Source organism: Drosophila montana, unplaced genomic scaffold, assembly GCF_035044405.1.
Source record: "Drosophila montana isolate Dmon_TW-CO22-7 unplaced genomic scaffold, ASM3504440v1 contig_3207_1, whole genome shotgun sequence".
Lineage (NCBI taxonomy): Eukaryota > Metazoa > Arthropoda > Insecta > Diptera > Drosophilidae > Drosophila > Drosophila montana.
Window position 1 is genome coordinate 488,353 of NW_026998086.1, and position 14,601 is coordinate 502,953.

Sequence of the window (14,601 nt, forward strand, 5' to 3'; positions counted from 1 at the left end):
ATTTGTGTGTAGCTGCTAGTAATACGTATTATTTTTATTGACTAGACAAGGATTTACAAGAAATTGGGCTGACAATGTAATTTACATAAATAGTTGATTGGGACGTGTCTACTTTGTGGGAAAATCTGGCCAATAGTTAATGTAGTATCTGTGTGTTGTACCCTCGAACAGACGATCGAGCCAGTTGCTAAGACCATCCAATAGGTTGTCCTCGAACAGAACATTCGACTCAACATCCGATTCCTCCGAATAGTTGACACCCAGAAAGTTTCCTATTTCCGGATCATCATTTCTATCCAGCAATTGCTTGGTCATTTTAATCATTCGCTTGGTGCCGCGCGCGCATTCCGGATGCTTGGCATGATATACGCAGAAATACTTTCGGTGTCCATTTAAGGCTATAACGGTGCCGACACAATTTCTGGGATTGATCTTTAGGCTTTGATTTGTGCATAACGACAAGCGCAACAGCTCCGAGTACCAGGACAAGCCCTTCTCGATCAGCATGTGACCAAACAGTAGAGTTTTGGTACGCCTGTAAGGCCAAACAGCGCGATGATAAGGTGGAATTAACTTCGTACGACTCTGCATATCGGTTATCAGGAGGATAGTGCGACAGCCGGGCTTCAGCAGACGCACCAGACCATTATATTTCTCGGCGCGCAGCTCGTATAGCTTCAGCTCCGGCACAGGCTTGCTCGGCTTATTGCACTGGCCCTCGTTCAGCTGACCCTGTGCCTTGAGACTCTCCTCCTCGGCGCGCACAAAGTACATCATGACATAGCCAATGCCGAACATAAATGCAATGGTGCCCAACAGCGATAAGGCGGCAAACAGATGTTCATCCTCAATATTATCGGATAGATAGTCGACCAGATAAAGTAATCTAGTGATCCATTTGCTCAATATGCCCTGAGCGTGTTCGTCCAGCAGGTTCTGCACGAATGCCTCGTAGGTCAGCGCCTCGGATGTCTTCAAGAGTCTTTGTATGGTAAGATTGATCTCATGTTTTGTCGTATTAATTGCACTATTATTCAGAAAGTCTGTCGTTTTTATGTCCAGCTTGGCGCCATCGACCCATTCGTATTTGATTTGGGTGCTGTCACGCCGCCAGATGACCACAAGTCTTAGGAGATTGTCCTCGAACGAACCCTTGGAAATTGCATTAAGAAACTCGGCCTGCTTCTCCTTGTACATGTACGCAAAGCGAACTCTTTCCATGCTGTAGCCCGACTCCAGAGCAATGTATCGCAGTGCACCACGCGCTATATCATATTCCGGTGAGTTTTCTGTTATAAGTACGACGCACAATCGCTTCCGGGGCCTGTTCCACTCGGCCGGGCAGACACCTTCGAGCACATCCTGTGACGATAGCCGGGGTAGCGACAGAAATTGATTTGTCGAGATGATATTGTCCAGCGTTTGGGTGGGTATATCAGCCATAGATATGCTAGCAACAGCCCGCAAGGAGTCTTCATTGAACAGAAAGAGCGTATCCAATTTGGGATTAACTTTATAGCGATCCGCTATCAACTTGGTGCCCTTGCTGGTCAGGTCGACAAAGCCGAATGCGACGCGATCATGGAAGGCAAAGGCGCTTATCAGATACCTCAATCTGGTGACGCTCCTTGGCTCGAGGACCAGAGCACGCACCCGATTATCGGTCCAACCATTTAGGAATTCATCGAGATTATCATCATTGACACGCTGACCAATCTTAAAGGGCATCTTCTTGCGTATAAACTCAGCCAATTTCTGCTGGGTATAGATATTCTCGCGATAAACATAGCTATGCCCAGCCAGGACCAGCACCATTCTGGGTATATCATCCGCTCCGGTCTTGCGCAAAATAGTTGGCTCGTGGGCCGCATTGATGGTCGCAAAGTGCACGCCCAAAGGCTCAAACGTATCGATCAGCTTCTTGAATGCACCGACTATCCGTATACAGCCAAAGCACCAGTCATTGTAGAACATAATAATGTGCAGCTTGTTCTTGCTCTTCGGTATAATCGTGTGTTCAAAGTAGTTGGAGGTGATTGACAGCTTGTGATAAAGGCTGATGTCCTGGTCAAAGCCGAATTGCTTGCCAAAGAACTCCTCGACTGGGTCGAATCCGAAGCGATTGTAGCCGCTGTAGTCATGCTTTTGCTTAAGATAATGCGAATCCTCACTGGTTATGCCATGTCGGTCGTAGATGCGCCGCCGGTCCCCGTCGCTCAGCAGCTCGTAGGCCTTTTTGATTTGCACAAACTTTCGCTCAGCTTCCGGATGGCTGGTTTTATCCGGATGCCATTCCTTGGCCAATTGTTTATAGGCGCGTCTTATTTCCTGCTGAGAGGCTGTGTGGCTAACGCCCAGCTCCTTGTAGGGATCATTTAACGCGCACAGGCATAAGGCGGCTAATGTACAAAATATAAGCACTTTCAGCATGTCAATTGGTTTAAACATGGTGATTGCTTGCTTGAATCTACAATATTACTCCTAGTTCTTTATTTTTTCGGGTCTAGTGCGCTGCATGCGTATTGGGGGTTGGTCCGTGCTCCAGATACGAGAATGATTGATGAGCTTATTGATTTTTAACTGGATATATTTTATTCAAAACTTTAAGATATGCTGGAAACGCACATGGCGTTCCAATAAAATTTGTTTGGTTTATTCTCTAAACACAAACTTTTTTTGAATTGTTTTTCTGTGACAGACAAATTATTACGCTAAACCCGTCAGGGTTGCCGCGGAGTGTTAAACTGCAGTATTGCCATACAAGGAACAAATGCGCAGTACGCTGATCATACAAAAATACCTAATTAGCTACATGGGTTTTAAACATGTATAATCGTGGCTTTTATAATTACAGTAATTAAACTAATAGCTTTATACATTTCATTTTCTTCAATAATGTCATTATATATTCTAAAATGTTATATTTACATATTTAGTATTCTTATTAGCAGTGCTGCCAGACTGTTTCGGTCCATAACAAGCTGGAATGTTGTTAAAATACCAAATATACCGAATCAACGTTAGTCAACACTGTTGTGCTTGCCCAGCACTAGGCAAATTAAAGATAAAATTAAATAGCCAGAAATACGCGTGTGTGACGTGCTAATAGTTAAATAGTTGTGCTTGCAATCGTAATGCCTAAATAGACAATATTTTGAGCAAGTGTTTGTGCAATAAATACGGGCAGCGTTTGCAAAGCGCACAAAATATTAGAAACAAATTTTCAAGCTACGGCTACTGGCTGAAGCAGCAGTACAAGCCACTGCCTCTTGCCCCTGCCCCGTCGTTGTTGCCGTTGTCGTTTGTCTGCTTTGGCGTTGCGTCCCGTATGTAAATGTAACCGATGGACGACGAAGGCGACCCAAACAGATGATATTCATGTTGAGAAAAAAAAACAACAACAACAAATACGAAGCGCAGCAAAAGCAGCCGCAGCCGTAGCAGCAGCAAGCATGTACATATAGCCATATTATTCAATGAGTGTGTGCGCGAGCGTATAAAAGAAAATTAGATAAAAAATAAAATGAAATTAGCGCACGCCTGAATTTCGAGTTTGGCGCAAGGTGAACCGAACCGAACCGAACTGTGAATGTATATAAAAATTTAGTGCAAAAAGACGAAAACAATTTTCTCTTTGTGTGCGTTTGTCGTGCGTGTGCGAACCTGAAAGTGCTGCCACCTGCGATTGCAATTGCAATTGCATTGATTTACGCATACATACATAGCCGAGGATATATACAGCAGTATATAAATATATATATATATATATGTGCACACAAAACATACACACACACACACATGCTGACTGACTGATAAAAGCCTGAGACACACACACATGCACACACTCTGACGCCTTACACAGAGCTTTGTAAGTTTATGTTTATGATTATTTTGTAGCTGTTTATTTTTATATACATTTGCATTGTTGTTGTTCCGTTTTAGTTGTTGTTGCTAACATATCGCTCTGCTTTCCGTCGTCTACGTTTTCTATTTGATTTTGCAAACTCATTGAAAAAAAAAACTTAATTACATTCATGGCTTCGCTGCAGCAGTAATTGCCCCCGCCGCTGACTGCCGCATGGAAATTTCTTACGGTACGCAGCCAACAGAGCCAAATGTTAATTATGTGCCGCTACCAACTATTCCCGCTTGCCCCCTTCGCCGCCCTCACTGTTTATAGTTGCCACAAAATGAAGCCCATATTGTTGACGCAGCTCGTGTCGCGTCTTATTTGTTTATGCTCCACACACACACACACACCAACACATGCATTCACAAATTTTGGATCGTTGCACAGTGTTGCCAACCATAGTCATAAATTTACATATATGTAGATTTTATGTTTTAATTGAATATATAATACAGTGAAGGCTCTTCTTAACGAACAGTTCTCTTCGGCGAAAATCTCATTTAGCCAGCACACTGTCCGTCGAAACTAGATATTTTATTGAACTAAAATGCAATATTGTTCAAATATCTTTTTTAATTTATTGTACTTCTGTGGGTGTCCGCTTAAAGGAGCTTCCACTGTACATTCAAAACTTTACGAAACAAGATTGCGCATGCAAGCCAAAAGTGCATCAAGTACTAGACTTGCCATATGTCTTATCGATAGAAAAAATACTATAAACATTTTTCAACACTTTGCCTCAATACAAAAATTTGTATTCCTTTTTTGTTTTGCATTTTTCTTCACACCTTTGAAACAAATTTCAATTATTTTTAAACCACTGTGCAGCGTGCAGCTCCTGTGTACGTCTTGGACACCGCGCCTAATGGCCGCATTTGTCATCGATTCTGATAAGAGTGTGACATACGTGTATTTGCGCGGTTCTACACGCGTATAAGGCTTTAACCCCCCGCGTCCCCAGAACTTGCCTTCTAAGCAGTTCGAACCTTCAACAGTGACGTAGCGCAACAACAGCAAATAACAAAGAAACTCAAATCTATACGCTTCATATTAATGTTAATCGTTCTCGAATGCAATCGGGTATTTCGACATGTTTCGTTAATGACAGCGACAATTGTCAAGCAAGTTGAAGGTCGGTCAGGATTAATTGACGGGGAGTTGGGGGGTCTAACGGTTTGCTATCATATCGATATGTTTCCTTTTCATGGCGTAAAAGTGTAGCACCTGGTTTTGCCTGAACCTCAAGTGTTTTTCTTTTTTGATACCTATTTCCGCATTTGCGAAATACATACATATTCAGAGTTAATTTTCAGTCTCCCAAAATCCGACTGATTAAATTGATTGGTTTATCTTTTATATATTCATAGTTAAATTAAACAGTCTTCCACCTATTTTCCGACTGTTTAAAGTGATTTGCTGAAGCCTTCAAACCATCTCTTGTTAAAAATTGGTCTATAACTCTTTGTAAACAAACAATTATATATATTCGTGAGATTAGTTCAATATCTATGTCCGTATAGGCTTTTAATGAATGTAAGACATGTTTTCCATTAATTTACTCTTAAATCTGACTTTAACAGTTGCTCAACTCTTTTTTACCCTTATAATATGTCGCAATAAAGTAGATTCCTAGTATTATAGTGAGTGTATATGTTTTAATATATGTAGGTAGATATTGCATGAGTAAGCGGCCTGTTATCGATGCAAAGATCATAAATATAAAATATTAGCTGTAATTTACTTTGACACGCTTGTTATTTTGGTACTGATTGCAGTGAACCACAAGAAGAAGGCAGCGAGACGCGTTTGACTGATTGCCGTGGCACGCAGGGCCGTCGAAGTGCTGGAGTAGCATTTGGAGGCAACACATCAAGTGTGGATAGAACAGCAAGCAAGTCCAATGTCCAATAAAATCAATCCAAAGCGCCGTGAACCGACAGTAGCAGCAGCAGTAGCAGCAGCCACGGCTGTGGTGGCCACCAATACGAGCAGCTCGACCGGCTCCAGTGCTGGCAACACATCCTCGGCGAACACATCGTCCTCGTCCAGCTCTTCACTGTCGTCCGCCGGTGGCGGTGATGCGGGCATGTCCGCCGATTTAACATCTCTATTCGAATGCCCCGTTTGCTTCGATTATGTGCTGCCACCGATTCTGCAATGCTCCAGCGGGCATTTGGTGTGCGTCTCGTGCAGATCGAAGCTCACATGCTGCCCAACATGTCGCGGCCCATTGGCCAATATACGCAACCTGGCCATGGAGAAGGTCGCCTCCAATGTGAAGTTTCCGTGCAAGCACTCGGGCTACGGCTGCACCGCCTCGCTCGTTTACACAGAAAAGACCGAGCACGAGGAGACCTGCGAATGCCGGCCATACCTATGTCCCTGTCCGGGCGCCTCGTGCAAATGGCAGGGACCGCTCGATCTAGTCATGCAGCATCTGATGATGTCCCATAAGAGCATCACAACGCTGCAGGGCGAGGATATTGTATTTCTGGCCACCGACATCAATCTGCCCGGCGCCGTCGACTGGGTAATGATGCAGTCCTGCTTTGGCCATCATTTCATGCTCGTGCTGGAGAAACAGGAAAAATACGATGGACATCAACAGTTCTTTGCCATTGTCCAATTGATTGGATCACGCAAGGAGGCCGAGAATTTCGTCTATCGCCTGGAACTAAATGGCAATCGACGCCGCCTAACATGGGAGGCAATGCCGCGTTCCATACACGAGGGCGTTGCCTCCGCCATACACAATTCGGATTGTCTGGTGTTTGATACATCGATTGCGCAACTGTTTGCCGACAACGGGAATCTGGGCATCAATGTAACCATATCTCTGGTCTAAATTGATCGATAAATGTGGCTTCTAAGAAGAAGACGATGATGATGATGATGATGGTGATGATCATGGTGATGATGGAGTCGATGATGATGATGAAAATGCATCGTTTCTAAAACGATACTCGATATACATCATGTACATCAGGTACATCATGTATGTATATGTAGCTCGGCAGGTCTCTCTGTCTGTGTGTCAGTCTGTCAGTCTGTCGGTCTGTCGGTCTGTCAGTCTCGTCTGCCGTCTGGCAATAATAAGTAGATCTAGTGTTTCATTTTCGAAAAAAAAAAAACAAGAAGGAAAAAAACAAACACATTTATTCAACAGCGATTTAATATATATACAACTATTTTTTTGTGGGTTTTAGTTTAATTTAGTTTGTAAGCCGAACGGCGTGGGCAGCTGCCACATAACGTACATCCATAAATCCATAAATACATCCCTAAAAGAAAAGAAAAACACACACAAACACACAGAAACAAACACACACGTACACTATACGCAGCCTAGTTTAGTTAATGTAAATTATTTTATACAAACAACAATAACAGAAAATACTTGTAAATGCTATAAAAGTAAACATCACTTTTAACGAAATTAACAAGAATAAAATCTATATATATATATAAATATATATTAATAATATGTAATAACTCGAGAGTTGTAAGCGATTGCGACAATTTTTGTTTATGCCAAAACGAAACACAAAACTCTTTTCCTTTAAACAACCTCCCCTCCCTCACCCCCCCCCCCCCCTGCCCCCCAGCCACGACACATAAAAAGACAGTCAAATTTTGTACTATCCAAACAACAAACAAAAGAAATCTAAAGTTTAAATTTATATAGTTTAGACCGATCTCCCGCACAGTTGATTTTGTTTTGTTTCGCACACTCGAAAATTGCAATTGGAAATTGTGAATGAAAAGCGGTTTTTCTTTTTAATGCAACTGCAATGTATTTAGTTTTAATGAAAACAAAAACCAACCAATTCAAACACACACACACACACACATTCACACACGCGACAACAATTAAAGAAGAAGAAAAATAAACGTGATTAGTAAAATGAAAAGTCTTATCAATGAAAACGAATGCGAAAACAAAAAGTTTATCTACGAAGTGCGAAAGTTTTTATAAAATTGCACGCATACAGCATATATATGATATATCTGTATGCCCTACTAGAGGGTATTTTGATTGTGTCATGAAATATGTAACATAGGAGAAGACATCTCTAACACCATTAAGTATATATATACCTTCTTGTATGAGAAAGTTTTTTGTTTTTCAAGATATCTTGACCAAACTTGGCATTTATAAGTTTTATTATACTCTCTACGTATATGCAAAATCTTATCAACATCGGACCACTATATTATATAGCTGCCATAGGAACGATCGGTCGAAAATTAGGTTCTTGTATGGGAAAGTTTTTTGTTTTTCAAGATATCTTGACCAAACTTGGTATTTATAAGTTTTATTATGCTCTCTACGTATATGCAAAATCTTATCAACATCGGACAACTATATTATATAGCTGCCATAGGAGCAACCGGTCGAAATTTAAGTTCGTGTATGGGAAAGTTTTTTGTTTTTCAAGATATCTTGACCAAATTTGGCGTTTATAAGTTTTATTATGCTCTCTACGTATATGCAAAATCTTATTGACATCGGACGACTATATCATATAGCTGCCATAGGAACGATCGGTCGTAAATTAGGTTTTTGTATGAACTTTTTTTTTGTTTATTAAGATAAGTTGACCGAGCCCGACATTTACTAGACTTTTTTTTATGCTTATATAAGATCCGGATCGTATGAAGATGTACGTATGAAAATGAAGCTATATAATATATAGCTTAATGGGAAGAATTGGTCGCTAAATTAGTTTTTGTATGGCAAAATATTCTGTTTCCAAGATATTTTCACCAAAACAAACAATTCACTGTGAGGAAATGGCTTGCAAGGGTATTAAATCTTCGTAGTGCCGAAGATTGTCATACTTGTTATACTGATACCACATAACGGTATTTTTCGAACGATAAAGCCCACGGCAGCTATATGATAAGATAATCCTCCCATGCTAAGAGCAATGTGCAGCTAGAATGGTTGGCATACCTATAAAAGCACAAGTTATTTTATGCAACTATTACGGCCGATTATTATAATATAGTAGTCCGATTTTGTGAGGACTGTGCCTATATGTTGGAGGCATACTTAAGCTCGTTAGTCTAGAGTTTGGTCGAGATATTTTAAAAGGCAAACAAGTTTTTGTTTTTATTATAAAACTCTATCTTTGATCGATATAGCTGTAGCCTGAAAATAGGTCGAAGTTTCATCAAGGCAGCTTTAAAACTGAGAGACAAGAGTCGAGAGGTTAGAAACAGATATGGTTTCTGATTAAAAATATATATAATATAATAGGTATATTTCTTCATGAAATGCACTTGGTAAAATTAAAAGAACCCTCTTCCAGGGACATAAAATAGCATGAAAAACTAGTGTGAAACTTTTTCGAAAAAAAAAATGGTTTTTCTAAAAGAATTTTTAAAATAATTATACTGTACTTTTTTTTTTTGATTTCCTGATGTGTGTGTGTGTGTGTGTTCGTTGCCCTTTAGGTTTTTCCTTTGGAAATAATTTCATTATCTTCGATGTTAGATACTGGAATTATGTTAGATGAATTGGAGCAGGCCAGGCCATTTCCATGAATCCATTGCCACAAAACAGACGAACAAATTTTAGTAATCTTGAAACCCGACACAATTTTTTTAACAGAACTAAATTGCCAAGCGTACGAAAAATTAACTCTGAAACTTTCGATTTTATTTTTTATAGACCCCATTTCGGTAGATAGGCATACGCATACCGTTTCGCATGCTCTAATCGCGCCGCGCCAAATTACAAAGTGCTTCCACTTTTAGTCTGAGGGATTCACACACACACAAACACACACACACACGCACACACACACGCACGCACCCACGCACACACACACATATACACACTTATATATATATACGATATATATATATATATATATATATATATATATATAGGGTTTTTTTTTAGAGACCAACGTGATTGAAGGTGCTTGAGATGCAGCCACGTCGTCAGCGCCCGGCAACTGATGCCCCGCAGGCAGCGACAGTTGCGCTGCCGAAGGACAACAGCAACCAGGAGCAGGAGGCGCCGCTGGACCAGATCGAGAGTAGCGGCAGCAACAGCAGCAACAGCAGCAGCAGCAGCGGCGGCGGCGGCAGCGGCAGTGACTGCGAGAAACCAACAGAGACGGCAACCAGAGAGTTTTTGGTCTCGCTGCTGGAATGCCCGGTATGCTTTGGCTATATGATGCCGCCCATAATGCAGTGCTCGCGCGGCCATTTGATCTGTTCGCAGTGCCGCAACAAGTTGAACGTGTGTCCCGTCTGCCGTGTACCGATGAGCAATATACGCAACCTGGCCATGGAGAAGGTCGGCTCCAAATTGATATTCCCCTGTAAGCATGCCTGCTATGGCTGCCGTGTGCGTCTCTCCTATGCGGATAAGAAATCGCACGAGGAGGACTGTGAATTTCGTCCATATTTCTGCCCATATCCGGATGAGAAGTGCGTGTGGCAGGGTGCCCTCAAGGATGTGTACAAACATTTCGTGAGCACACATCAGAATGTCATCACCATGGAGGGCACCGACATCATCTTTCTGGCCACCAATGTGAATCAGGTGGGCGCACTCGACTGGACAATGATACAGTCGTGTCATGGCAGACACTTTCTGCTATCGCTGGAAAAGGTGCAGCTGGGCGAGGGCTGCCAGCAGTATTTTGCCGCCTGTCGCATGATCGGCACCATGCGCGATGCCGCCGACTTTGACTATCTCATTTCGTTGGAGGCCAACAATCGCACTCTAAAATGGAAGTCCAAGCCGCGCTCCATACGCGAAAGTTTCGTAACCTATACAAATGCCGATTTTCTGGTGCTCAACAAATCGACGGTGGAACTATTTTCCGAGGATGGTAATTTGGCATTAAATATCATTATCAAAAAGGCCAACAATGGTGACTAGAATGGACAATGCAGCCAACTTCATATATATATATATATATATATATACCCTCTGATCCCTGTGGCCCGGGAACGATCTGCCCCCTTGCTTCAGTCCCAGTCTCAGCAGTAGTATCTACTCTCTATGTGCTCACATATGTATATATATAACTTGTAAATGCTCCGTGGCCAGACAGAATTCATAATTCTGCCATGTTCTGGGGTGGCAATCGGATAAGCGCCGATAGGAGACACATCACTTGTTCCAAATAGCCAGATAAAATAAATTGGACAAGTTGGAAAACCATTTGCTAACTGTAATCCACTTAACTTTGTTCTCTTTCTCTCTCATTCGGCATCCGAAATTTGGTCCAGAAATTTTTCGAAAGTTTTATTTTAAAAATTATATATATTTTATGATGTCAAATTAATCGCAGTGGGCAAACGTAAGGTCAAGATCGAAGATATTTCTCATTGAATTCTCAATATCATATCATAAATTGCATTCTATAATGCTAAAATTGTAAGAGAAATCACCAAAAAAAAAGAAAGATAAAACGTCACATACATGATTTTCTCTTTGTGCCGCAATCCATATGGAGCTAATAAAGTTGTGCGTAAAATGTATGAGATAGTCTAAATGTTTGTTTTTAAATTTAAATTAGTGTTTCAACTCCATGCATTTCCCCTATTTCAAATTCACCCGCTGCTCGCAGTGTTGTAAAATGTTCTTGTTGTAGCAAACACTATTTTTTTTTGTTTAAACGTGTTCACGTTTCGCAGTGAATGCCGTATTAGCAAAACTATCGATAACTACCTGCTGGTAATCGAAAAATAGACCAATTCAACTACAATGCCAAAATAAAAGTAAATAAATGGAATAATGGACGAAGTGGATAAAATAATTATGCACCAGCTGCAGCAAATCGATGACAGCATCGAGCCCACGGATCAATTGGCTAATTTCACGCCGGAACAGGTGGTGCGCGCTGTGTCCAGTTGCCTGCTGGAAATTAATCCTTCGATGTCGGAGCTGCCACGTTCCCTGCCCGGTGGCGCCATGGCGCAGCGCTTTAGTGTGGCAACAACATTGGCCGAGCGTTGCAAGGAACACGGTTATCGCGGTGATATTGGCTACCAGATATTTCTCTACCCCAACGCTGTGGAGCTGCGCCGCCTGCTCATGTATCTCATTGAGCGACTGCCACGCGAAAGACAGAACCTTGATGTCACCGCGAAGGCGCACGCACTTAGCGCCCGGGAGCAGCTGCAGCGGGAGGTGCGCAAGAAACTGTCGGACCAATTGAAGGCGCCTTGGGTGCCGCAATTCTGCCGGTCCGTGGCCAACCGGCGGAAGCAAGGATGCAGTTGTCAGTGCATTGAGTTCAAGCCGCATCTGAATCTAAATGTGCCCGGCGCCAATCTGGCCGAACGCAGCAAAGAGGTGCAACAGTATTTTGAGCAGCTGGCGCCCAATTTATTCCAGCAGGTGGATGGCAGCTCATTTGATCTCATCGCCTCGGTCTTGCACAAAAACGACCTGGAACGCTGGAGCGATCAGGTGCCCAAAGCGGTGCTGGGCACCACAGTGCCAGAGGAGGAAGTGCCGCCTAGCCCAGTGCTGCCCCCAGCTATAAGCACTGCTGAGACGGCGACACCCGCGCAGCAGCTGGCTGACAAGGTGCAGGAGCTGCGCACGCAATCCGAGACGCTGTTGGCGCAGCGTAAGACGCTCAGCGTCAGCATAGGCGCACTGAAGGCACGCGAATCTGCAGCAGCGGTGGAATTGGAGCGCGTACAAGCCGTGCTGAAGCTGCACGAGCGCAGCTGCCTGGTGCTGGCCGAGCCGGAGCAAAATGTTGCCAAGCTGGAGGCGCTGCTGCGTGCAACCGAGGCCAAGCGGCAGACGTTGACGCAGCAGTGGCAGGATTATCGCAGTCCTTTGCTGAGCACACTGGAGAGCCTCAAGTCGGTCAAGGAAACGCAGCAGGTGCAGAACGTGCGTCTGGCCATAGAGCAGCTGGAGCAGGAGCTGCTGGCCAAGACCCAGCTGCACAACGAGCTGACTTTGCGCAGTGCCACGCAATCGCAGCAGGCGCCGCGCAAGGAATACACGAGACGCATACACGAATTTATTGGTAACATACGCAAGCAAAGGGAAGACATATACCGTGTGCTGGAGGACACGCGGCAGCTGCAGAAGCAGCTCAATGTGGTTGCTGCGCAGCTGGAACGCCAATTCAACTATACGGACGATTTGCTCTTCCAGAGCGCCAAGCACGATCTGCACGCCAAGAAGGCGTACAAATTGCTAGCCCAGTTGCATACCCAATGCAGCGAGCTGGTCGAGTGCGTCACCAACACCGGCAGCGTCAGCAAGGAGATACGCGAGCTGGAGGTGCAAATCGATGGCGAGAAGATGAAGAACGTCTTGGTCAGCCTGCAGCAGATTACGGGCGACATCAACAAGTTCGAGCAGCACATCCAGGAGCTGCAGTCCCAGATACGCACAGTGGAGAACGCAATTACAGTGGGTTAGCCGAGTGGCGGAGGAGAAGAAGGGGCGCCCGCTTAACGATATTAGTATATATTACTTATGTATTAGTGCCAATTACAACAGATCACTCACGCATAGCGTAGTTTCTCGTAGCCAATTCTCAATATATATGCATTTTTTTTAAAGAGCTAAATAAACGGACCTGATACTTTCATAACGTAAACCAGCTTAAAATCAAGCTTTTTTTAAGTATCATTCACCATGCGCAGTGTGAACGCTCGCAAAATGTTCGTGCCAGTGTGAATGGGCCATTAGCCGGTTGCGCTCTCTTGCTGTTGCTCTCTTTTTGAGCATGCGCTCTTTATACACTCCCAAGGTGGTCAGTACAACTTGCACATTAAGCACGACATGCTACATATAAGTAAAACCAACATGTGCTAAATATATAAAGAACATTAATTAATTTATGCTAAATATTATTCAGAATTGACTGCATAGCTTTGCTTAAGCATTTTTTATTCTTAGAAAGCTAGTGCAATAATATTGTATACTTAACTACTGATTGGTAGAGTATGCAACTCTCGCTCTCTTACAATTTGATATTTCTCTTGTTTTACTCCCTCTGCTTTTTGAATCTGAAGCGGCAGTTATAACTGCCGGCCCCGGACCCGGCTGTTAGTTGTTGCTCGCCTTTTGAAGTGTTTGAAGCTGCAGCGCGTTGGCGGCTGGTCGTGTCGTGTTTTCGTTTCATTTTTGTTGATTTACTTTCGTTTGTTTTTAATTTAAAAGTAAATTTCCAAGCATCCAGGCACTTGGCTTGGGCCTGAGTGCTCCAGCCTAGTGCTTAAGGGTTTTTATATATGTTTCTAAAATAAAATAAAAATAACTAAAATAACAAAACACAAGAGGCAACATATCAAAATAAAGCACTTGAGTTGCTGGGTGCCCCTTTTGTTGCTGCCGTTGTTGTTGTTGTTGTTGCTGGTGTTGCCCTGTGCCGCTCCAGAACTCGTTTGTGGCCTAGAGTTTTAGGTTCTTTTGCATGCCGCGATAACAAGTTTAACCGGTGTGCGTGTGTTTGCCGCGTGTGTAATTGTGTGTGACTGTGCTTTCTGTATGTGTGTTGTGCTATGTGTGTGTGCGTGTGTGTGTGAGTGTATTTCGCCTTCAACAAACTGTTGCGCTTGGTCGCTGATGACGTTGCCGGCCCTTTTGCGACTGCTGCAGGTCATAAATACAAAAATACCACAACAACAACAAAAAACTAAATAAAAAACCGACGCTCCGCCAATTAGAATTGCAAAAAATATGC

The 14,601-nt window shown here is 43.1% G+C and overlaps 4 protein-coding genes across 5 annotated transcripts; 3 read left to right on the forward strand and 1 right to left on the reverse strand.

Annotated features, from left to right (window-relative positions):
- Positions 1–13: 13 nt before the first annotated feature.
- l(3)80Fg (dnaJ homolog subfamily C member 16 l(3)80Fg) lies at positions 14–2,709 on the reverse strand. Its single transcript, XM_064688316.1, has one exon. It carries the CDS (start codon positions 2,446–2,448, stop codon positions 109–111), a length of 2,340 nt encoding a protein of 779 aa, XP_064544386.1. The 5' UTR covers positions 2,449–2,709; the 3' UTR covers positions 14–108.
- Positions 2,710–3,046: 337 nt separating this feature from the next.
- sina (seven in absentia) lies at positions 3,047–7,402 on the forward strand. 2 transcript variants are annotated; one of them, XM_064688313.1, is made up of 2 exons: positions 3,047–3,868; positions 5,686–7,402. In XM_064688313.1, the coding sequence occupies exon 2, from the start codon at positions 5,811–5,813 to the stop codon at positions 6,753–6,755; it is 945 nt and encodes a 314-aa protein (XP_064544383.1). In that variant the 5' UTR covers positions 3,047–3,868; positions 5,686–5,810; the 3' UTR covers positions 6,756–7,402. The 2 variants fall into 2 exon arrangements, with proteins under 2 accessions (XP_064544383.1, XP_064544384.1); XM_064688314.1 differs by lacking the exon at positions 3,047–3,868 and adding an exon at positions 4,660–4,752.
- Positions 7,403–9,796: 2,394 nt separating this feature from the next.
- On the forward strand, positions 9,797–11,117 carry sinah (sina homologue). The gene has a single exon (XM_064688306.1). It carries the CDS (start codon positions 9,849–9,851, stop codon positions 10,812–10,814), a length of 966 nt encoding a protein of 321 aa, XP_064544376.1. The 5' UTR covers positions 9,797–9,848; the 3' UTR covers positions 10,815–11,117.
- A 471-nt stretch (positions 11,118–11,588) lies between these two features.
- LOC135432599 (coiled-coil domain-containing protein 22 homolog) lies at positions 11,589–13,512 on the forward strand. Its single transcript, XM_064688305.1, has one exon. It carries the CDS (start codon positions 11,676–11,678, stop codon positions 13,329–13,331), a length of 1,656 nt encoding a protein of 551 aa, XP_064544375.1. The 5' UTR covers positions 11,589–11,675; the 3' UTR covers positions 13,332–13,512.
- Positions 13,513–14,601: the final 1,089 nt, after the last annotated feature.